The sequence below is a fragment of the Podarcis raffonei genome, chromosome 6, assembly GCF_027172205.1.
Source record: "Podarcis raffonei isolate rPodRaf1 chromosome 6, rPodRaf1.pri, whole genome shotgun sequence".
Classification (NCBI taxonomy): domain Eukaryota; kingdom Metazoa; phylum Chordata; class Lepidosauria; order Squamata; family Lacertidae; genus Podarcis; species Podarcis raffonei.
The window spans coordinates 5,519,886-5,543,109 of record NC_070607.1 but is presented as its reverse complement, the minus strand read 5'-3'; the positions used below and the strand labels follow the sequence as shown (position 1 = coordinate 5,543,109).

General features: G+C 46.2%; 1 protein-coding gene across 10 annotated transcripts in view; it reads right to left on the bottom strand.

The window, feature by feature from the left end:
- Nucleotides 1–23,224, bottom strand: part of RASAL2 (RAS protein activator like 2) — a 228,769-nt gene that overhangs the window by 29,830 nt on the left and 175,715 nt on the right. For all 10 annotated transcript variants that reach the window (XM_053391256.1, XM_053391250.1, XM_053391255.1 and 7 more), the window contains 4 exons: nt 11,562–11,715; nt 5,478–5,576; nt 3,930–4,481; nt 346–490 (listed from right to left, as the gene is read on the bottom strand). In XM_053391256.1, the coding sequence (XP_053247231.1) occupies nt 346–490; nt 3,930–4,481; nt 5,478–5,576; nt 11,562–11,715 (950 nt within the window). The remainder of the gene's footprint in view (nt 1–345; nt 491–3,929; nt 4,482–5,477; nt 5,577–11,561; nt 11,716–23,224) is intronic.

Genomic DNA, 23,224 nt, shown 5'->3' with positions numbered 1-23,224 from the left:
GGAGCTCACCCTGTCGCGGGGATTTGAACCGCTGACCTTCTGATTGGCAAGTCTTAGGCTCTGTGGTTTAACCCACAGCGCCACCCGCGACCCTGAGGTACCACTTTCGCTAATGGGGCATCCCACGGCTGCCACTGGCGATTTCTGTTCTCATCCTGGGGCAAAGTTCTTAACCCGAGGTACTACTTCCAGGTTAGTGGAGTCTGTAACCCAAAGTGTTTGTAACCCAAGGTGTTTGTAACCCGAGGCACCACAGTAGAAACATTTTAACCCACAGAATGAACAAAGACCCTATTTCTGCGAAAGCATGTCAGAACAAGAATGAAAAAGCTGTTTTTCCTTTACCGAGAGCATCTTGCAGATACTTCTGTCCCACTAGCTTGAGGTATTCTTCAATGGCTTTAGTGGCAAGTGTATTCTCCCTGAAGATCAACACATCATGCTCCCCACAACGATCGACCTCAGACATCACCAAGTCAGTCAAGAAGTCCTGAAGGAGAAACGGTTGGACAACAGAAAGGTGTTTTAACCCATGGTAAAATGTGCAGCAGGGGTGGGTAGGATGGACTAGATAAGAAGGATAGGAGAATTGCTACATTCAATGGGGAAAGAAAGAGAAGTGGGGCCTAATTAGGCCAATAGGTTGGAGGTTCTCCACCACAGGTTCATAAAATGCCAGTGTGTTGAGCCTCCAAGCTTGTCAGAAACGTAAGTACCACTGAGGAATACGGAGGAGGAGCAATTCCCCCCATCCTGTGCCTTCTGTAAACGGTTACCCAGGACCACACTGGAAAATGGTTGCCAGGTTCAGATCTCAGAGAAAGGGCTGCAGCCGGGTGAAAAGCCAAGGCAATGGGTGAGAGAGTATTCCAAGGTTTCTAAAGCCTGAGCGACAAGGCCAGAGGACAACCCTGACATGTCACTCGCTGCTCCCCAAAGGCCAAAGGAATACTCAGATATTGTTTTATCAAGCTCTCTTCTCTCTCTCTTTACTTATTTAAATGCTTATCCTGCCTTTAATTCATCTTGGAATACAAGGCTTTGCATATGGAATACTCAGGCAGTCTCCCATCCAGGCCCTGGCCCGCTTTAAACGTCACAATAAACCAGAGTTAAACACCAATTAGGAGACTGTGAGCGTGCAGCGTACAGAACTACTTTAAGGCTCCCAGATGTTCCTTTCATTCCTCTCCTCCTCATCCCATGCCAGGCTGGCATGCTGTGATATGTGAACACAAGCACATGGTTTGCTGCTTCTATGCAAACAAACCACAAGCAGTATTACTGTATTTTTTGCACCATAACACTCACTTTTTTCCTCCTAGAAAGTAAGGGGAAATGTCTATGCGTGTTATGGAGGGAATGCCTACGGGTGGCGGGGGGGATCTGCTGCAGTCGTGAGCAGAGGATCCATGGTTCCCCTTCCTTCCCTCCTCCGTGGCTCGCTTTGAAACAGCAAAGCGGGAGAAGAGCCGCTGAGAGGGGAGGAGAGAGGGACAGAGAGCCTGCTTCTTTAAAGGAGCAAAGCGGGAGAGGAGAGGAGCCGCTTACACGAGTGTAAGCGGCTCCTGCCCGGTTGGTTCCTTTAAAGCAAGCAGGCTCTCTGTCCCTCTTTCCTCCCCACTCAGCTCGCTACATAGCAGCAAAGTTTTTCAGCTCGCTAAGCCGGGGATGAGCGGGGAGGAGGGAGAAAAGCAGAGCCTGCTTGCTTTAAAGGAGCAAAGTAGGAGAGGAGAGGAGCCTTCTCCCCTTATACCCCTCTTCTTCATTATTAGCAGCATCCTTCTCCACCCACCCCACGCATGTTCCTTCTCCCCTTAAACCCCTCTTCTGCATTATTAGCAGCATCCTTCTCCACACACCCCACGCGTGCTCCTTGTCCCTTGAGTGCTTTTCCTTCCCTCCCCACTTAAAACGTGGTTACAAAGCACGGGTCCACATGGATCCTCAGGATTTTTGCACTGGGTCACCCCAAATTCACCATCAGATCACATAGCATGTCCATGGCTACAGCTTGCACCAAAAAATCACGCATCCACTGTTGCCTGGTGCAAAAACGTGCTTACAAAGCATAGATCCACATGGATCCTCAGGATTTTTGCACTGGGCTACTCCAAACTCACTATCAGATCACATGTCTGTGGCCACAGCATGAACCACAAAAATCATACATCCACTGTTTCGTTTAGAATATTTTTTTTCTTGTTTTCCTCCTCTAAAAACTATGTGCATGTTATGGTCTGGTGCGTGTTATAGAGCGAAAAATACGGTATTTTCATTAAAATAACTTATCTACTGCCTTTCATTTCAAGAGGAAATGGTCAGTTTCTAGACAAACAAACCACAAGTCTGGGTTCAGACATCACAACAAGTGATACTCTGGCTTGTATCCTGGTAGTACAGCAGGAGGAGGATTAGGGGAGGAACAGTGCAAGAACTGTTCAGCAGTGTGCACTAGCAACTGCTCATTCACATTAAACTACAGGTTTTAGTTTAAACCATAAAAAATATGGTTTAACATGACATGCAAACCAGGCCATTAACTGGTCTCAGACCTGCTTAGCTTCAGCAAGGTTGCAACATCATGCATCTTCAAGACCATGTCCTGGGGAATGGGAATCATCATTGATTATGTTGTAAAAGTCTTGACTTTTCTGGGAGCTTAACATGCCAGTTATCTCAAAGAAAGCATTGATTAGCCTTCAGGATTAGATCTATACATCTCCCTGGGTCTGGGGAGACGTATTTGCTTATAACATCTTGTCAGCGCCCAACGATAATGCAATGGAGGCCTCTTAAACATGCAGTAAAAACGAGTCACCTCTGACTTTGAGGGAATGCTGCAGCTTGGCCTAAGATTTAATGCAAAGCATATTTTCAATTGCTAAATATATTCAAGGATGTCACTTTATACTAGGGAGCTTAATATAATTTTTGGTAACTTTAGTAATATGTACAAAAATTGACTTTGCTTTATCTAAGTTATTAACAATTATTGGTGCTCAGTGGAATGCAAAGAGAGGAAGCGCACAGTTAACAATTAAATCATAAAATCCTCATATGTTCTTTCTCTTCTTAAAACTTGAGTCTTTAAAATTTGAATTCTAATGATTCTGTAGTGTAACAATATTAAGAAGGCAGAGCAACAATATGCTGATATACCCAGTGTACAGTTTGTACCAAAGAAATCTGAGGTCACTTTTCTTCATTACTTCGGGGGAATATTATGGAAGCAATGATAGCTATGAATCATGGTGGTTCAGCAAATAGTTCCTGTAACTCTCACACTAATTGGTCAGACGGAAGAAAAATGAGTTTGATTGATAGAATGCTCAAATAGTAAAGACTGGATGTACAGGAGGAATTCAATGCTTCACTATGTTGAATGTTCAGACGTCCTTGCACAGAGCTTTTATTGACAGGACGCATTAGGTGACTCCTGTGCTATGTTTCTGGTGCCTAGTGTGTAATACAGCAACTTCACTGTAGTGCCTGAATGCGACAGACCCACACATTTCACCTTAAGTCCCATGCAGGAAGGAGGGATATAAAGTGCAAAACACACATTTTTAATGTCAGTGTGTTTATTTTTAAAGCAGTAGATGTCTTTGTATATAGACCCTCTCTTCTTAAAATAATACTTTTGCTGCACAATCCAATGTGTCTACTCAGAAGTCAGACTTCTTGAGTTCAATAGGCTTTATTCCCAGGTAAGTATGCATAGGACCACAGCCTTAATTATTCTTTAAAACACTGACCACTGTCTTTGCGTTATGCTCCGTTTCAAGACATCTATAGGTAGAGACAAATTTTGCTTTCAAGATCATAACAACAAAGAATCAGTTTAATTACTTGGCAGAACCCAATCTGCCACCATCTTTCAATAGCACTAAAAATGACACGGGGGCAAGAGCTTTGCATGTTCTTACCTTGGCTCTGCCAGTGCTCTGAAGAATGTGCACTAAAGCACAGGCCATCTCCTCTTTGTTCCGGACACTGATGACTGGCTCCAGAACAGAGCATAACATTGTGTAGTTGTTGGTCACAAACTCTGCAAACTCTTTGTACTGCTCCATGGGGAGGATGGTAATTGTCTGATAACGGCATTTTATCCGTATGGATGGACCCGTCTTCCCTTTATTGGGCGTGGGAGTGCTGATGGGGTACCACTTCTCCACGAATTGCCGACCAGTCACAGCAGCTATGGGGATGTTAACCAGACCCACATAGTTGTTCTTGTCCTTCTTCTTTTTCTTTTCGACATCTTTATAGATGTGGATGGTGATGCTGTGGGCAGGTGGAAGGCCAGAGAACTCAAAGTGCTCTCCCCAGAAGATATTATCGTTTTTCATTTTGCTGGTTGTGCGGGCAAATAAGGTATCGTCCACGCACAACTCACAAAAGTACCTCTTCTTGGGGGCCAGGTCTTTTGCCTCGATGATCCAAAGGCGGAGCACGTTTTCGGCTCGTCGGCAGTTGTCCTGGAGAGAAAAAGGCTTATTTAGTTTACCCGAGGCCAACCTCATTGCAAGGGTCAAATACCTAACATGTGGATGACTTCTTGTTCTACGCTGCTCTTAACTTTTATTATCACTGGTTTTATATCAAAATGCTGTGAAGGAGAGAAACTGTTCTCAAGTTTGCATAAAACACTAAAGACATAGAAGATAAAACAATTAATCAACCATGCTCTGGGCTACAATGGCGATCAGCCAGCCGGCATGGCGAATGGTCAGGGTGTTCGTAGCCTTTATCACTCTAGGGAGGGTACAGTACTAAAAACACTTGCAAAAAAATAGCCCTCCAGAAGAACCCGCTATGAATAATTTTATGGGAGAGGATGCTTTTTTTCTACGATGTCCTGGACTCAAGCTGTTTGGGACTTAATAAAGCATAATTGGGAGCTTGAACGTATATCCAAGAGAAACTGGTAGCACTGCAGCTCAAGAAGAAATTTGACAGAAACAAATAAAGCCGTTTATCTCACAAGCCCTCGCTGGAAGCCAGATTTAGATGGATCTCTATAGCAGATAGTACCATTATTCATGTTGTAAAAGAGGGATTGGAAAGAAAGACCAGCAATCTAGCAACCGATCACAGATTCTGTCAGTGGATACATTCTATTTTTAATGCAAACACCAAAATTCAAAATTCTTAGCCTCTGTCTGTTGGCCACTTTGCTAAAGAAAGAGCTCACAGGCACTTTTTCAATAAGATAAACCGTGACAAGTCTCCTGGAAAACATAAGCATTAATGAGGGTGACAGAAGACCATGTGTATCTATTAGACCTTTGTGCAAAGTGGAATCGAGTATCATTTTGTGTTATTGAAGAGTTTTCCTCTGGGGCATTGATGGCATTGCTGCCATCAACTTAATTAAATGGCTGTGCTTGTTTGGGGAAGAATGGGAGAGATCTATCACTTGGCCCAGAAATAAATTACCCCGGGTGCATTAAACCACTGGATTTCCCTTATACCTTGTTTGGTTGGATTGCCCTCCGCAGGTTTTCCATCCACTTGTCTCTTTCTCCCGCTGAGGAGCAGCTGAAACATTTACTGCCACACGAATAAGTTACCTAAAACAATTTTTTTAAAAAAAATATTAAAACCAGCTAAACTCATAATTGCAACTTATGTAAAATAAGGAATGGCATGAAAATCTTGAATATCCTACAACAAACAATTCTAGAATACTTGCCAATACTAAATTAAGAAAACAGAGGAAGCATGCACATGTATAAACATGCATGTATGGACGTACAGAAATGTACGCATTATTTAATTCGCCTTCACATATTAAGCTTTCAGAAAAAATGGATTTGAAATGTGGGGGATCAAAGGAGTGCATGGAGATCAGGAGGGAGCAGGGTTCACGCCTGAAATATGGTAAACTGGGTGCAGTCTCTCCCCCCCCCCCAATTCACAAGGCAAGGTCCCTCTAAACTTCTCTCCAAAAGACAAACAACTAGAAACATGATTTCAAAAAACAAACAAACACAGAATGCTGATATTCCCATGTTGCCAAGTTTTGCACTAGACATCTGATTGGATTATTAAATGACAAGGAAGCAACTAAATGACAGAAATTAAAGTTAAAATAGGGTTAAAACAACACAAGGAAAACAACAGAAAAGAAAACAAACAAGTTGGAAAGGGAAAAAGAAAAGCTCAGGGTTGGATTACCTGTTCTGCTCAAATATACCGTATTTTTCGTTCTATAGGGCGCACCGGCCCATAGGACGCACCTCGTTTTTTGGGGGGGGAAGTGAATAAAAAAAATTTATTCCCCCCCCAGCCGCAGCTGCCGCCCCAAGCCTTGCGCACACCAGCCCGAAACACGGGCACCCTCCGGAGGGCTCCGCATGCTTCGGGCTGCAGGCTGCCGCCCCAAGCCTCGCGCGCCCGTTGGGACCTCCCGCCGGGCGCGCAAGGCTTGCAGACACTTGCCCGAAGCACGGGGAGCCCTCCGGAGGGCTCCGCGTGCTTCGGGTGACAGGCTGCCGCCCAAGCCTCGCGCGCCCGTCGGGATCTCCCGCCGGGCGCGCAAGGCTTGCAGACACTCGCCCGAAGCACGGAGAGCCCTCCGGAGGGCTCCGCGTGCTTCGGGTGACAGGCTGCCGCCCCAAGACTCACGCGCTCGGCGGGACCTCCCGCTGGGCGCGCAAGGCTTGCGGACACTCGCCGGGGCTGCAGGCTGCTGCCTGCAAGCCTTGTGAGCCCGCGGGAACTCCCGCCGGGCTTGCAAGGCTTGCGGATAGCTTCCTGAAGCCTGGAGAGCGAGAGGGGTCGGTTCACACCGATGCCTCTCGCTCTCCAGGCTTCAGCGAAAGCCTGCATTCGCCCCATAGGACGCACACACATTTCCCCTTCATTTTTGGAGGGGAAAAAGTGCGTCCTATGGGGCGAAAAATACGGTATTACACAAAACTGCAAGTCTGTTACTTGAGTACTGTTCCCGCCATGGTGTAGGTTCTTTTTTTTTTGTAATTTCAAGAATTTGTTTTTATGCATTGGGTGCTATTTTACTACATCAGCTGCCAATATCACTTTGTGTAAAAAGTTGCTAAATGAAATAAATAAAACAAAAAGTAAAAATGGCCAAATAATTATTTTAGACCATGACGGTTTCCTTATTGTGTAATAGGGGAGCAACTTTTATGATCCTAGTTGCTCTGAAATTAGTTTGAAGTACTGTACCATATTAAAGAAGGAAAGCAAAGTGCCCATGCTAACCGAACTGCTATACAAGTAGAGACGTCTGCAGGACTGCTTGCTCTTTCTGCAAGAATTACTTCACTCAGCAGACAAACCCAGGTTTCTCATAGGTATTTACATTAAATCAAAGCCTGAAGCAAACTAAAACATGTTCCCCTCTAATGAGATACCAATGCAAAGTATGTTGTAATAATTCTTGAGAGTTTCCGCCAGCAAAACAAAGTTGCCAGGACAACCAGAAAAAGAAGCAAGAACAGACCAACGTTTGTGCACAAGTTTTTACATTACATTATCTTAATTTATGTCTATGGGACTGCACATGCACACACTTGCACACAGAAGGCTAACAATATGCCAGTATATAATGTATTGAATCATTTTGCCTGACAAAAGATTATCATTATGTTCCAACGTTTGCACAGATTGTTAGCAGATGACGTTATGCCGGGTTAATACAGCACTTCTAAATCCATTCATTGCAACTCAGAGAAACACAACACTATGGACTTCTCAATAGCTTATGGGTGCTTGAAATAATGCTGTCTCTTTAAATGTAACATACATTATGCACTGGAATAGTAACAGACAGTAATTTACAGAATTACTGAATCACAAAAGGATCAAGCAGGAATGAGGGTGCAGGGGGGAAAGCCGAATTCCTTAGCTTTTCGATGCTAGAGAGGCCCACCTACCAGATTTTTCATAGTCCTCCCTCCAGCGTTATCAATTTTTACCTTTACTGCCTTTTAAGATTATCATTCTAAGGCAGTCTTGCTGCAGGAACTTTCTCCCTAAGTAGCTAGACTGGTGACTGGGAGCGGCCGCTGAAACCATATAACACCGGTCTTGAAAGACCTACACTGGCTCCCAGTACGTTTCCGAGCACAATTCAAAGTGTTGGTGTTGACCTTTAAAGCCCTAAACAGCCTCGGTCCAGTATATCTGAAGGAGCGTCTCCATCTCCATCATTCTGCCCGGACACTGAAGTCCAGCGCCGAGGGCCTTCTGGCGGTTCCCTCACTGCGAGAAGTGAGGTTACAGGGAACCAGGCAGAGGGCCTTCTTGGTAGTGGCACCCGCCCTGTGGAACGCCCTCCCACCAGATGTCAAAGAGAAAAATAACTTTTTAGAAGACATCTGAAGCTTTTAATGTTTAATAGGTTATTGTATTTTAGTGTTTTGTTGGAAGCTGCCCTGAGTGGCTGGGGAAACCCAGCCAGATGCGTGGGGTATAAATAAATAAATTATTATTATTATTATTATTATTATTATTATTATTATTCCTATGTGAGGCATGGACTTTTTGTGGGAGTTGCACAATGGTGGAATGGACCACGGAGACTGGCCGGCTGCTGCTTTAGGAACACTTTGGAAGCTAAATACGTTCCTCCAAATTGCCCCCCCCCCCAAATCAAGTCAATTTGTATTAGTTCAGACTGCTGCTGTTTTAGTTATATATTCTGATTAACTGGTTTTTACAAATTTCCACCAAATCTTTGGTTTATGTGATTTGTAAGTACGCAGGTCCTGTTTGGATCTGAAAGGTATGGCATAGGTATGGCATGTCTCTCAGTCTGACCTACCACAAAGGGTTGTTGTGAGGCTATAATGGGAAGCGGGGAACAACCTTGTAACATCCCCCTGATCTCCTTGGAGGGCAGGTGGGATAGAAATGTGATCAATGTACCGTATTTTTCGCACCATAGGACGCACCGGACAATAGGACGCACCTTGTTTTAGAGGGGGGAGAACAAGGGCAAAAAATTCTTCCGCTCTCTGCCCAGCGCCCCTTCAGTGAAGCGGCAGGAGGCGCTGCGCAGAGAGTGGGAGAATTTCCCCCCTCTTGTTTTCCCGCTCTAAAACAAGGGGCCGTTTAAGGTGCGTTCAGGCGGCTACCTTGGAAGGTTCCTTTCGACCTGCTCTTTGGGGCTGGCGGGGGGAAGCCCACCACCAGCCCCAAAGAGCAGGTCAGGGAGCAGCGGAAAGGCGCAGCGGAGACGCTGCTGCCATAGTCACGCGTCACTTCTCCAGCTGGGAGAGGGTTGCAGGGCTATGGCTTCTTTAGCCCCGCGCACGCTCTCCTGGTTGGAGAGGTGACGCGCGCCTATGGAGGCTCCTGCCATAGGCGCGTGTCACCTGGGAGAGGGTCGCGGGGGGCTTCTTTAGCCCCGCACGCACTCTCCCGGCTGGAGAGGTGACGCGCGCCTATGGAGGCTCCTGCCATAGGCGCGCGTCACCTCTCCAGCCGGGAGAGGGTCGCAGGGCTATGGCGTCTTCGCTCCATAGGACGCACACACATTTCCCCTTCATTTTTGAAGGGGAAAAAGTGCGTCCTATAGAGCGGAAAATACGGTAATATTATAAACAAATATTATCAAATAGATGAAATGTGTCTGCAGAAGACATCCGTGCAGTTACCAAAATATTCAGATTTGAGTAGGCAAATTGTAACGAGTGATGGAGTATAAATTGGGCGGAAATTGGAATATAAATAGGGTTGCCATCTTTTGAAAATGGCCTTCCCGGACAGACCTACCCTTGAGGTGGAAGCCAGGCGGAAGTTTTTTCTCCCTCTCCCTCTCAGGCCCTCAGCTACTGGCAAGGTCGCGCCTGGGATCGGGCCCAGACAGGGAGGCTCGTTGATCTGCGCCTCTCCAGTCCTGCCTGGGTCTTCCCATCCGTCACGGCTTGAGCAGCTGTTGGGGGCCACTGCTGCTGCTGGGGAAGGCCCAGGCAGGACCAAAGAGGTCATGGAGCCGCCAGGGCAGCTGCCGCCGCCGCCCGCATCCCCTCCAACCCGGCTTGAGCAGCCATATGGCTGGATTTTCCCAGATATTCCACTGATTTTCACCTGGACACTGGTTCTGACAGCCGGATCCCAGCAACGTCTGGGAAATTCTGGTCATATGGCAGGCATAGGCAAAAGCGGCCCTCCAAATGTTTTGGGACTCCAACTCCCATCATCCCTAGCTAACAGTACCAGTGGTCAGGGATGATGGGAGTTGTAGTCCCCAAACATCTGGAGGGCTGAGTTTGCCTATGCCTGACATATGGCAACCCTAAATATAAAACTACGCCAGTTCAAAATATCTCACTACAGGAGAAAGGCCGAATCACTGCAAATTTGGTCCTGGGCTTCTGTGGTGCCTGTCAGCAGCTGTCTCTTCACCCTCCTCCCCTTCTTCCAAACTAAGTGCTGGTGGAAAAGGTGGAGTTGTGGCAAAGGCCAGGTCTCCTCCCTTCTTTTTAGTTTCTAGAGTGTATCTGGGATGTTGCTGTTGCAACCTTCTGGGTGCCAGAAAGAGAAGGGGAGAAAGTGACACACAGGAGGGGGTGGAGAAGGAAAGAAGTGGCACTGCCGGAATTGCCCTGTCTCTAAGTAAGTTTGAGTCAAGAAAAGGGGGACAGTGGCTAGCCAAGGCTGCTTGTTATCAACTGCTCTGATCTACTGTGCCACACATACTGTACATGCCTCCCATTTCTCAGGACACTCACCAGGAAATATTGCAAAAAGCAAGTGGAAAGCGGGACTACCCCAAGCACAATTTGCCCCTTACTAATCATGGGACACGGGTGGCGCTGTGGGTTAAACCACAGAGCCTAGGACTTGCCAATCAGAAGGTCAGCGGTTCGAATCCCCGCGATGGGGTGAGCTCCCATTGCTCAGTCCCTGCTCCTGCCAACCTAGCAGTTCGAAAGCACGTCAAAGTGCAAGTAGATAAATAGGTACCGCTGTGGCAGGAAGGTAAACAGTGTTTCCGTGCGCTGCTCTGGTTCTCCAGAAGCGGCTTAGTCATGCTGGCCACATGACCCGGAAGCTGTATGCCGGCTCCCTCAGCCAATAAAGTGAGACGAGTGCCACAATCTCAGAGTCGTCCGTGACTGGAATTAACTGTCAGGGGTCCTTTACCTTTAATCATGACCCGTACAGTCAAAACATGTAAAATAGTTCCTGATCTGGAACTATAATACTAATTCAGTCCTCGCAGGTGGAAAGACTGCTCAACTGTGGGGCAATGCTCAAAATGGCCCAGGAAGTGGTAACGCCTTTCTAAGTTCCCACTCTTACACAGCCCAGCAACTGAAAATATTTCTTTCTGTTGAAGGATTGAAGGCAGTAGCTCCAAGAATTTGAGAGTCATCTGATGATCAGATAGTCCACGCCCTTCCCACGGTAAATCCCAAGCAGACACCAATTTCCTCATCCAATTATGAAATTACAAGGAGTGGGATAAGCAACCAAACCAAGTCGGTTAAGCAATCAATTGTTCCTCCCCCCTTTCTTACTCTTATGTTCCCCCCCCCAGAAACAAAGGAATACATTTGCTTTTTTCTTTGCTTTTTTACCTCAAAGCAGAAGTCGTGTCCCAGTATACTGCTATGAAGTGGCTTGACGAAAACTCTCTCTTCTGCCCCAAGATCTAATGTCTCCACAGCACTGCCTGGACTCAGCAAAGATTCATGAGAACGGGACTCTTTCAGCTTTGGTAAACCGCGAGACCTGTGCAAAGACCAAAAGGGGGTGGAAATAAGACACCACACAAAAAAAGAAGGCGGTTCATAAAACAAAGTTTTCTCAAAAGCGGCTTTTAAGGTGCCTCACTCCAACTGTTGGCTTTAGAAATAAGATACCCCTGACAAATGCCAGACAAGATTTGGCAGATCCAGAAACTCAGAAATATTTGGCCTGTTGGCAAAATAAAACTAGACAACACAACCATAACATGTACACACCCCACTTTCTCCAGCTGCCGGCTAAGTACTTGGGATCTACAACTGGCTTTATGATGCTAACAAAAATAAATAATATATACTAGCATCTCAAACAAACATTGCTTATTTTTACAGGACCCAGAGAATTCTGCTAGTAACAATGCTGTTGATATGATTCAGCATATCTCCTTGGGAACTGCATATATTTCAGCTATAGTGTGAAAATGATACATCTTAAACTGCTCCCAATTCATTTATACATCCTATAAAGCAGGGGTGGCCAACTCCCAAGAGATCGACTCACAGAGTTAAAAACTGGCAGTGATCTACCCCCTTTTGGGGGGTTCAGGTCAAAGTTGTTGATCTTATTTTAGGAAGGAGGAAATTTTTGGGTGAGCTTTTTTTAGGGGAGCCAGTGATCTACCACAGACTTCCAGTGATCTACCGGTAGATCACGATCTACCTGTTGGACGTGCCTGCTATAAAGGAATGAAAAAAGCTGCTCTGGGCCCCCCCTGCTAAGAGTGCAGGGCAGTAACGCCCTGCCCCCCTTCATCCTTTCTTGGGGTTGCACACCAGCCTGGTAGAAATGAGTGAATGTTCATGACTAGCTCAATATGACTTAGCAAAATGGCAGACATTTGAACCTAGAGCTCTCTGGCCCAAGTCCAACACTATTGCCTTAACTACACCATCATTCTGGCTCTTCCCTTTCCAAGGGCAAATTTAACACATTGCGTTTCCATCTTGGGTGTGGGTCCTGCAAGACCTGCTCCTGGCTGCAGGCCTTTTCCACCTAGGCTGGGAGGGCGGGGCCCTGACTGACTCCAGCTACAAAAACTAAAGCTGTTGGGGATGGGGTGTTGTTTTGGTTTTTCCCGGGGGGGGGGGTTGTTGCTGTTATTGTTTTGTATCTTTATTTTAGATTTTAATTGTGTTTTATGTGGAAACTGTTCAGTTAATTTGTGGATTATTTAATGTTTTATTTATTTGTTTATAACTACATTTGTTATAGTGTATATAGTGTATAGTGTATATAGTATATTTTTTCATGTTGTAAGCAGCCTTGAGCATGGCTTGAACCGTGGAAAGGCAGCATAGAAATAAAATTACGCACATATATTTTCCTTAACTACAAAATCGTTAAACTACTGAAATATATAACCAAAGTCAAATCTAAAATCATTTTCATGACAAGAGAAAACAGGCTGTCAACCTTTTACACTAACTTCCTTCATCCGGGTAAGCAATCCAGATTTTCATTACCACCCACTCTTGTCTGTTCCTTGGTTATGATCACCATAGTTTATATATATGTATACCAGCAGGGAGTGCCTGGCTCTGCCCAGTAATTTTTAGAAACAAAAAAAATTGTGATTTTTAAATGGATAGCGTAATTTGTGATTTTGGAACAGTCACACCAAAAATCGGATGAAGTCAAGCCAAAGGGACACTTTGGTCCACCAACTCGATTCAAAATGGTGCACAGCATCCAAATGGTGATGAAGTCTACACCCTCTACAAACACACCATGGGAGTCCTCGTGCCAAGTTTGGCAATGATATCTCAAGAGGCAGACAAACCTATGCAAAAAAACAACAACAATAAAAACACAGGCGATTCAGTTCACCATATTGAATCAAAATGGTGCCTGGCATCCAAAAACTTGTTGGAGATTACTGCCCTCGTCTCAGAAACCCTCATTCCTAGTTTGGTGATGGTATCTCAAGAGGGGTCTGAATGCACAGAGAACCAACTAACAAACCATTTCTTAAAATATGTAGGATATGTGTATGTATTCAAATACAGTGGTACCTCGGGTTACAGACGCTTCAGGTTACAGACTCTGCTAACCCAGAAATAGTACCTTGGGTTTAGAACTTTGCTTCAGGATGAGAACAGAAATTGTGAGGCGGCAGTGTGGCGGCAGCAGGAGGCCCCATTAGCTAAAATGGTACTTCAGGTTAAGAACAGACCTCTGGAATGAACTAAGTTCTTAACCCGAGGTACCACTGTACAACAGAAGACATTGCTAAGTAATAAAACCAATGCACAGTAAAATGCAAGACAATCAGAACAGGAATCACTCTAAAACAAACTAAAAACAAGATGCAGCCAGCAACCTTTACTCACCTACCCATGAGTCCCATTTCCAAACCCATGTGTTCACAAATGACAGAAAGAACATATATGTAAAGCTGGGTGGGTCTCAACCCAAGCAGTGGCCTGCAGGACTCTTTCCTAATCCCTACTACATCTGATGTAAGATATAGTCCCACTGATCTGAGCAGCAAATGCCTTAATTATATAGAAGCTTACTATTTCTCATTGTTAACTTCTCTTTCTGGCCAATACTTTGCTTGCCCCCCCCCCGCCCCCTGAATTTGGTATTAGTCATGGTTAAGTGTTAAAGCAGCATTGATGTTAATTATGGTTCAGGCTGAGGTTTCCTCCTAACCAGGGTTAACTCACTGTTGTCGAGTGGTACAAATGACTCAGTCAGCCATGAAGCAAACTAGGTGATCTTGGGGCAACTCTCTCTCACTCAGCCTCAGGGACGTCTTTACCACTGGGCGTAGTGACGCAGTGAGCCAGGGCGCCAGGCAGAGAGTCCGGGGAGGGGAGAGTGGGGAGGTAAGCGAGGTGGAGCTGGGACTTGGTGCCTGCGCATCTCCAGCACCCGTTGGAGGCAGGAAGGCTCCGGATGTTTTCCCGCAGTCCGGAGCTCTCTCCACTGGCTCTGCGACACACCACCTCCTTGGCTGCATGGTGTGTGCTTGCATCCCAAGCTCTGTGTATAATAAACATGATTCTACCACCGCTCCCCCATCCACTCTACCTCGAAAGATCCCTGCGCTCGAGGCTACACGCTGCAACTGCTGCCCCCAGTGCCTCTCCCTCCTTCCCCTGCTTCTCTACTGCCTTGCACGGAGCCTGCCTCTTCCCGCTGCCCCCAACACCCCTGCACTCCTTCACATCAACCGCGTTTCCTTCCCCTGCCAGTCACGCTCTCTCCTCCCCTCCCTTCCTCCCCAAGCAAGGACGGCGAGGCTGTGGCTGAGTGAGTGCGCTTCTCTGCTGCGGCAACGCAGATGGCCCAACTCGCTTCACCTGTCCCTGCCTGGATGAGACCGCCTGCCTCCCATGCTGCCCCCATTGCGCCCAGCTGCCCAGTCCCACACCATGATCCCGCTGTTGGAGCTGACGCCCGGCTGCTGCTCGGAGCAAGAGCGTGAGCAGCTTGTTAGGATATTTCCGTTCCACCTTAAAAGGGAGCAGGCTTTGTGAGTCACAGAGTCTGCGTATTTCCTGTTCACAGGATGTTTATGTTTTCAGTTGCTTTCGTTTCCTTCTTGTTGCCTGAGCATACCGATGCAGGCGGTCATGTTTTTCTTTGTTCTGATCAACGCTGAATAAACTTGGAAAAATGCTCTCCTGCTGTGCATCTTTCGCTGTGTGAATTCTGCTGATAGAGTGTGCACCAGCCTAAGAATGTGGTAATCTATTTCTGAGGCTTCGTGTCGCTAATTGCTGATACTGCCTGTCTACGGGAGGTCGATGGATCGTCCAGCAGCCGGCTTGGGGGCTATGATGGACTTTGCCTCCCTGGCAGTATCCCAACACAGCTTTGGGGTCCCCCCCTTAAAAAAGGTCAACAACTCTGGGAAACGGGGTGTGTGTGTGTGTGTGCCGGAGGGATCTCTGCATCACAGCACCAGATATGCTTAAGACAGCCCTGCTCAGCCTAAAGGGATAATGCAAGGTTTAGCGTTTGGGGAGAGGGAAAGACCCTGAACTCCTTGGGGAAACGGTGGGGTACAAATGTAGTAAATAAAGAGAAATAGTGCTAGCAGTGGGAATCTGCCATCCAGGAAAGGGGAAGGGCAGCCAAGGAGGAATCCTGCAGCTCACTCTTCATTGCTAAGCCAAAGTTGACTTGTTCACAGGCCCTGTGTAAGACATTTCTCTCTCTTACACACACACACACACCTGCATAAAATGAACAGCATGAAAATCTTCATTCAGACTTGATGAGTATCATAAACATTAACTATTAGAAAATAACATAGGTTTGGTGCGTGTGGAAAAAATATATTTAATCTAATAACAATTAAAAACAGACAATATGTACCTACTTATTTCAGAAGCAAAACCAAATATCAACAATGTGAACTAGTTATGACTCAGTAAGTGTAACAGAACCTAAAAAGTGTTTCAACCTTGGTCTTCCTCAATGTTCTCTGTACTATGTACATAAAACTTTTTGGCATCAAAGCAATTTTTATATATACAAATCAAAAAGCAACACCATCGACTGGGGTTTACATTTATCTGGCCTTTGAGTGTCATACATGAATGTAAGAAGGCATTGTTCAGTTAAAGTGGGCTCTCAAAGCCCTTTCAAATGGAGCAAGTATTGCCAATTAGTTCAGCTAATGTGCCATCAAACATTATGGTACATCCTTAGTCTCTTCTGTCTGGCTTGATAAGTATTATTACTAATCCTAATTGGCGGTATTATTTTGGATTTGTATACTGTATAGCCAATTTGTTTTATTGTTTCTAAAGTCACATTTGCTTTGATGCCAAACAGGTTTTATTATAGGGACGTTGTGGATATTTTGTCAGTACAAACTCTTTCTATTTCAGTTCCTTTATAGGTCTGTTTTCAATTGTCACTAGATTTCATATAAAATTGGTTCAGAGACCAAATTTATTCATAGTAGCTTGTAATAGCTAATTTTTTTTTTTAGATCCCAATCAACTTTCAAGGCATCTTTTAGTTTGTTGGGATGCAGTTTCTTTTTTGTACAACAGGCCTCATCTTATGCAAAGACTATTCCACATCCTAGCTCTGTGCATTAACCCCGACTCCATCATTTTGCTTCCCATCCCATGTAAAATGAAGCAAGCCAAGATACAAAAAGCTTTGCTCAAACCAGTGGATTCCATTATGAATGAGGAATCCTAGCTGGCTGGCTTGGCAGAGCACACAATCTGCATGCAGAAGGACTCAGGGGTCAACCCCAGGCACCTTCTTTTCAAAAGGATTAGGCAGTAGGTGAAAGGGAAGACCCCGAGACCCTGGGGAGCTGCTGTCTGTCAGGGTATGACAAAGAGTTGTACAAATAGGGCTAGATGGCCATAAAGTCCCATTTGATAGAAGACAGCTTCCTAGAAAGAAAGAAATCTTATCAGAGATGGCACTTTGCAAATATTCAGAAGCCTATGCAAATGTCCTAGGAGCCCAACTGGTCCTGTTGCTTTATCCTCTGTATGCGCTTGGAAAACAGAAGTAAAGGCAGCCTGCCCTGCGGTGACTTGACAAGGATGCTTAAGAGAGTCCCCAGTGAAGCTGAGATGTGCCTAATTTGGGAGGGGAGGGCATGCACAGAAAATAAAATGCACGCTATTCTGGTTTCGTTTAAGGGAAGGATTTTGACATTTCCCACAGAATTTCAATGCTTTCTTTATAATAAAAATAAGAATATCCTTGTGCAGTCCCCTTTGGAGGATTTGTAGTACTGCATCCCAATCCTGGATTTGCATTAGGCCAAGGTGTGTGGTGGTGGAGCTAAAGAGGAGGCAGGTTGCACAGCAGCAGTGGCCGTGGCATGGGAGCGAGAGGACAGGGACACGGAGAGGCAGAAAGCGGTGGTTTAAAACATCAGCAGATGCAGAGGGGCACACAAAAGGAGGAGAAGGAGGTATAGGCATGGGGTGAAGATGGAAACTGGGGATGCAGAATAGAAAAGAGAAGTGGCTTCAGAAAGGTGAAAGGGGAGTTTAGGACAGTGGTACCTTGGGTTACATACAGTTCAGGTTACATATGCTTCAGGTTACAGACTCCACTAACCCAGAAATAGTACCTTGGGTTAAGAACTTTGCTTCAGGATGAGAACAGAAATTGTGCAGCGGCAGCGCAGCGGCAGCGGGAGGCCCCATTAGCTAAAGTGGTGCTTCAGGTTAAGAACAGTTTCAGGTTAAGAACGGACCTCCGGAACGAATTAAGTACTTAACCCGAGGTACCACTGTAGTTCTTTGTTGGGGAGGGGAAGCTCTAGGTGGTTAATTTGGGGAAATGGCAAGGGGGTTGACGTGCAGAGTGAGCGAGGGCAGAGCCCCCACTGAAAAAATATTTTTCATTTCTGGTAAACTGCCCATAGCAAGAGAAGGGCATGGTATTAGTATCTTTAACGCAACAACAAATAGAATGGAAAGTGCCATTTCACACCTTGGGTAGTATACTCTGTTTCTGACTGCTCCCTTACATAAAAATTCCAAAGTTTTTAGGGTGCCACAAGCCTCCTTGTTCTGGATCGTTATCACTCCAGCAAACCTAAAGCCCTCGCTTACAAATAAATCACATTTCAACTGTCCTCGTGCTCTCATCTGACATTTAAACAGAAGCAGAATAGTTTCTTGATCATTTCCCCTTTACTCTGAGATTAAAAATTATTCTCTGGGATTAATTCTCTGCATTTGAGATTGGTTGCGTAACAGCTGTAGTTTTTAACTCCCATTGTCTCTTACTTAAACAACGTCCTTTTGTTGGGATCCTATAAATTATATCAGTCGATTTTAAATTCTTAAACACATATTTAGTTTTTATTGGAGGAAAAATACAAATAAAGAAACCGTTTGAAACCCACTGTTCCTACCTTGCAGGTTTGGCAATTCTTACTGGCACTGTTCCTATGCCTTTGAACAGCAATCCCTATTATTATTATTCTTCCTTCCAGGTAAAATTACTTGCTTAATTTCCAAGTGTCAAGCACTCGGAAGGCACAGGAGCAAGAGCAGTTTAAAAAAAGCAGAGGGGGGGGGATGAGAGCAGCATTTCTCCCCCCCCCCCAAGGCTTGAATGTTACACGGTTGCTGCCCAAGTCCGTGTTTAAGAAAAAGCCCACAAGCAGCTGGGGGAATTTGCTTTGCTTCATTCCTGCCTGGGATAGAGAACTCTGATTTAGAAATCCTTAAAAAGGAAAAATTTCAAGTTACACAAAAAATTTCAAGTTACACAAAATATAGTAGCGATAAATGCTGGGGTGCAGGGCAACGGGGGGGGGGGGAGCCTGAGGGGTCTTTGCAAGGAAACAACAAAAGGTTTTTAGATGCAAGATGACAACCTTGCACAGGTACCAATGAAACCTAAAACATCAACCATGTAGATTTCATCACCAGCTGCGAACAGGCAAAGTGCATCAAAAATATTAAATTTAAAAATCAAATCTAACAAAATCCTCTCATTTGACTATCTCCAGCCTGCCAAGGCAGCCCTTTTCTGCCCAATCGCCAGACTCCCTGCTCTGCCCCCCACAAAGGATAGCAAATAGTTGAGACTGAAGGCCAAGGATCACATCTATTCCAAACTCAGGTTTACACCAGAGGGATATACTGGGGAATAGCCAAAGCAATAAGCAATAGAAAACATATTTCTATAACCGTTAGCTGCATTGCTAAATTCCCACATACAAATAACTCACTAATTCTGACAAATCCAGCACACCTACATGAAGCAATTGTATAGCCATCTGACGGTGCAGCCCCAAATCATAGCGGTGCCATGTGCCTTGGTACCCCACACCTTCTCCTCCTCTTTGACTACACCGCAGAAGAGGAATTCCTCCTTGCAGAGGCAGCAATGGCTCAATCCAGAAGCGGGCAAACTGCCGATGGCTCTGTTCTAAAGTTTCACAGGTGCGCCTCTGAGAAGAGCCAGGAGGAAAACCAGTCTGCCCACGCAGGCTAAGGCATCCCTCTTCTCCTCTTCATCTTTCGCACTCCGCATCCTGTCCCTCAGGTGACACAAACAAGGTTCCTGGTATGTGCCCAGCTCACTCAGCCCTGGGCCTGTTGCCATGGTGCCGCATCTATAAGGAGATTAGAGGTGGAAGACAGCAGGGAGAAGCAGCAGTCAGCAGAGCTCAGGGAGCACTCTCTGCAAACACAGCAAAGGTGACCTTTCAGGGGAGAGGAGGAGGCCCTGCCCTCCCTTTCGGCAAGTTAACCAGACACCTACATCGAAGGAGGAATCATCACGTCAGCATCTGAGTGGCAGAAGAACGGCACACCAGAAAAGCCCTATCCATCTTGCCTCACATATGATTCCTTCTCCCGGGGGGGGGGGCATTTACATATCCCCCCATGCAGGCCAAATCCTCCACTAAAATCTGCTCAGCTTCCTAGGCAAACACCACTATTGCTGAACATTGTTTTCTAAGGTTTCAGACCCACTACAATGTGAACAGGTTCATCTGGTCAAGACGGAAGCGGAGTCTTGCATGATATATGCTTTAAATCTAAACCACGAATAATTTAAATGGATGCTTTCTACACCCATAAGCTACGTACTCATATGACAATGGACACTAAGAGCTGTCTCACAATTAATGGCTTCCTTTACAAATCAGCCACCACTGCAAAGGATTGTCTCCACATCATCACAAACACATTCCAGTGACAGTTTTACACGGAGCAGAGAATGCCGGAAGGTGGTGGCCAGTCTATTTGTTTCAGTTCACCACTTCTCTATACATAAACATTTCCTGCATAGTAAAGAAGCTAGGTGTTATGGTAAGTTTCTAGCCGATGCTTTCTGCTTGACATGCTAGTTTTCTTATTGCAAGAAATGTGTGTACATGAAGAAGGATTCAGTTATGTGAACCTCAACCTGCAGTCTGAAGTGGAAAAAGCCTGACTGAAGCCTATGTTTGCTATAATAAATATTTTAAATTACTTTAGATTTACAGCTGTCTATCAGATGCTTGAGGAAAGCCCTTACAATACAGTGGAGGGATGGAAGTTGAGGCATCTGGATTAAGATGGCAAGATGAGAGCTGCAGGCAAAACACAGAATCCAATGAATGCAGATCAAATGGGTGTGAAGGAAAACAGGATGGATGAGATCAGAGATGATGATGAGAAGCTTATAGGGCCCAGATGACATGAGACAGTAAAGAGGGAGAATGAGAAGGCACATCCATTAAATGGCTTGTTGCACAGACATGGAAGCCACAGCAGGGGCAGAGGAAGGGGGTGCGGTCCGCCCCGGGTGTCACCACTGAGGGGGGTGACAAAATGCCAGGCGGCACTCAGTGCGGGGCATGGGAGAGACACGGTGGCTTGGGCACGCACAGGCTTCGCGCTACCCAAACGGTCCGCCCGCTGACTCCCCCTCAGCTTTAGGGCGGCTGAGTGGGAAGAGGCAGGCGGACTCCAGAGGCCCTGCGGTGCGCCCCACCCCTATAGGCGGCTCACCCCACCCCTGGGCACACCGCCCCAGGTGCCCGAGCAATTTCCTCCACCGCTGAGCCACAGGAAGGGGAAGCTGAAATGGGTGCTATGACCATCGTAAAGATGTGAAGAGCTACTTGAGTCAAGGAGGCTGGATGAGCGCAACACATCAGCAGTGGCTCCTCCACACAAGGTCAGCGACAGAATCCATATTCTGTCTGCTTCCTACTATTATCACCATCTTGTAGGTTCAACAGTGTCATTTTTGCCTTATTGTATTAAAAACCCACCACTCGTGCCCATTTTACAGATGGGACACAACTGCATCTTCCAATTCTAGCATGCCTTGGTGGTGAATGTAAGCGCCTGCTTGAAATAGCAGGGATTGATGGAGTAGCCTAGCCACCACCACTTCCACAACTCTGCCACTCATGCCAGAAGAAAACATGTTTGCTGTGCCAGTTCCCAGGCGGGTTCAGTGAAGAGGCCCAGATCTGGCTCGATGGGACTGCATACGGCAGGAAAACTCCTGACAAGTCCTGGTTTTCAGATGTAAAAATGGAATTTGGGGGAATTTTGTCGAATTGGCAAAATGCTAGGGAAAACCCAGAAGTATGGCAAGGTGGTGGAAAAAGTAGCGGAAACAGCTCAAAAAGTTTAAAATCCCTATTTTTGGGGTTTAAAAGGTAAAGGGACCCCTGACCATTAGGTCCAGTCGTGACCGACTCTGGGGTTGCGGCGCTCATCTCGCTTTATTGGCCGAGGGAGCCGGCGTACAGCTTCCGGGTCATATGGCCAGCACGACTAAGCCGCTTCTGGCGAACCAGAGCAGTGCACGGAAATGCCGTTTACCTTCCCGCCAGAGCGGTACCTATTTATCTACTTGCACTTTGATGTGCTTTCGAACTGCTAGGTTGGCAGGAGCAGGGACCGAGCAACGGGAGCTCACCCCGTCGCGGGGATTTGAACCGCCAACCTTCTGATCAGCAAGTCCTAGGCTCTGTGGTTTAACCCACAGCACCAAGCGTGTTTGGGGTTAGGTTTCCCCAAAAAGGCTCAAGAAGCTCAACAAAAAGCTCCACTCTTTGGGGGCTTTCCTGCTGACCGCTGCCCCAGGGGCAGTTTCCACCTGCTTGGATGGATGCATTTTGCTGGTGGGGCTCCCCTGCAGTTGTAGAGCTCCCCCAACAGTGGGGGCTAGCAGAGCGACACTCCCAGCCCATCCAAACCCCTTCCAGCACAGCGGATCATGGATGGATTGCTCTATCCAACATTAATAGACCACAGAGATGGAAAAGCAGCAGCTGCTTTCATATCTGTTAGTCTACAAATAGTTCTAGCTCACAAAGCAATGGCCTATATGTAAAGAGTTATCTTCCTAGAAAATAATAATAATTTGATCCTACCACAAAACAGAATTCTCTTCTGACATCCCAGTGCTGCAATTAACAAGAGGCAATTTGCCCAGCCCTCTTGCTTTGGAGCTCAGAGATAATAACTCAAAGCCACTCCACTTGTTTTCTAATGACCAGTGATGATGGTAGATTAAAAGAGCCTTTCCCGTATTAGGGCGGGGAGGTATTGGAAAAATGAGTGGCGCTTAGTCTCTCTGCAAAGATGGCAGTTAATCACGGGCCAGCAGGATTACTGTAAACAGGAAGATCATGCAGGCATATAGGGTGGCAAGGAGGCTGGTGGGAGGGGGGGATGTTTGCACAAATCTGTTTCTTCTCAACAGCTCCATTAACCACCCAAATCCCTATTTCAATTACACTTAGCTAGGATAATTAACCTTTTATAAGCTATCCAAGTGCAGCATAAACCTGACAGAAGGCGATATCTGATTATCAAAACCTACCAACACAGGATAGTAAGTAGTGTGAAGTTGGTCCCATACAGTGAGGCCAGGAGCAGGTAAATATGTTCTTTTTCACTGTACCAACACTTTAATTGTTCCATAGGCAGTGGCGGAGGAAGAGGAGGGTGGGGGAAGCACACCGCCCCTGGTAGCGCGATCCTGGTGGGGCGCCATCGCTGCTGCCCCCTGGGCACCACGCCCC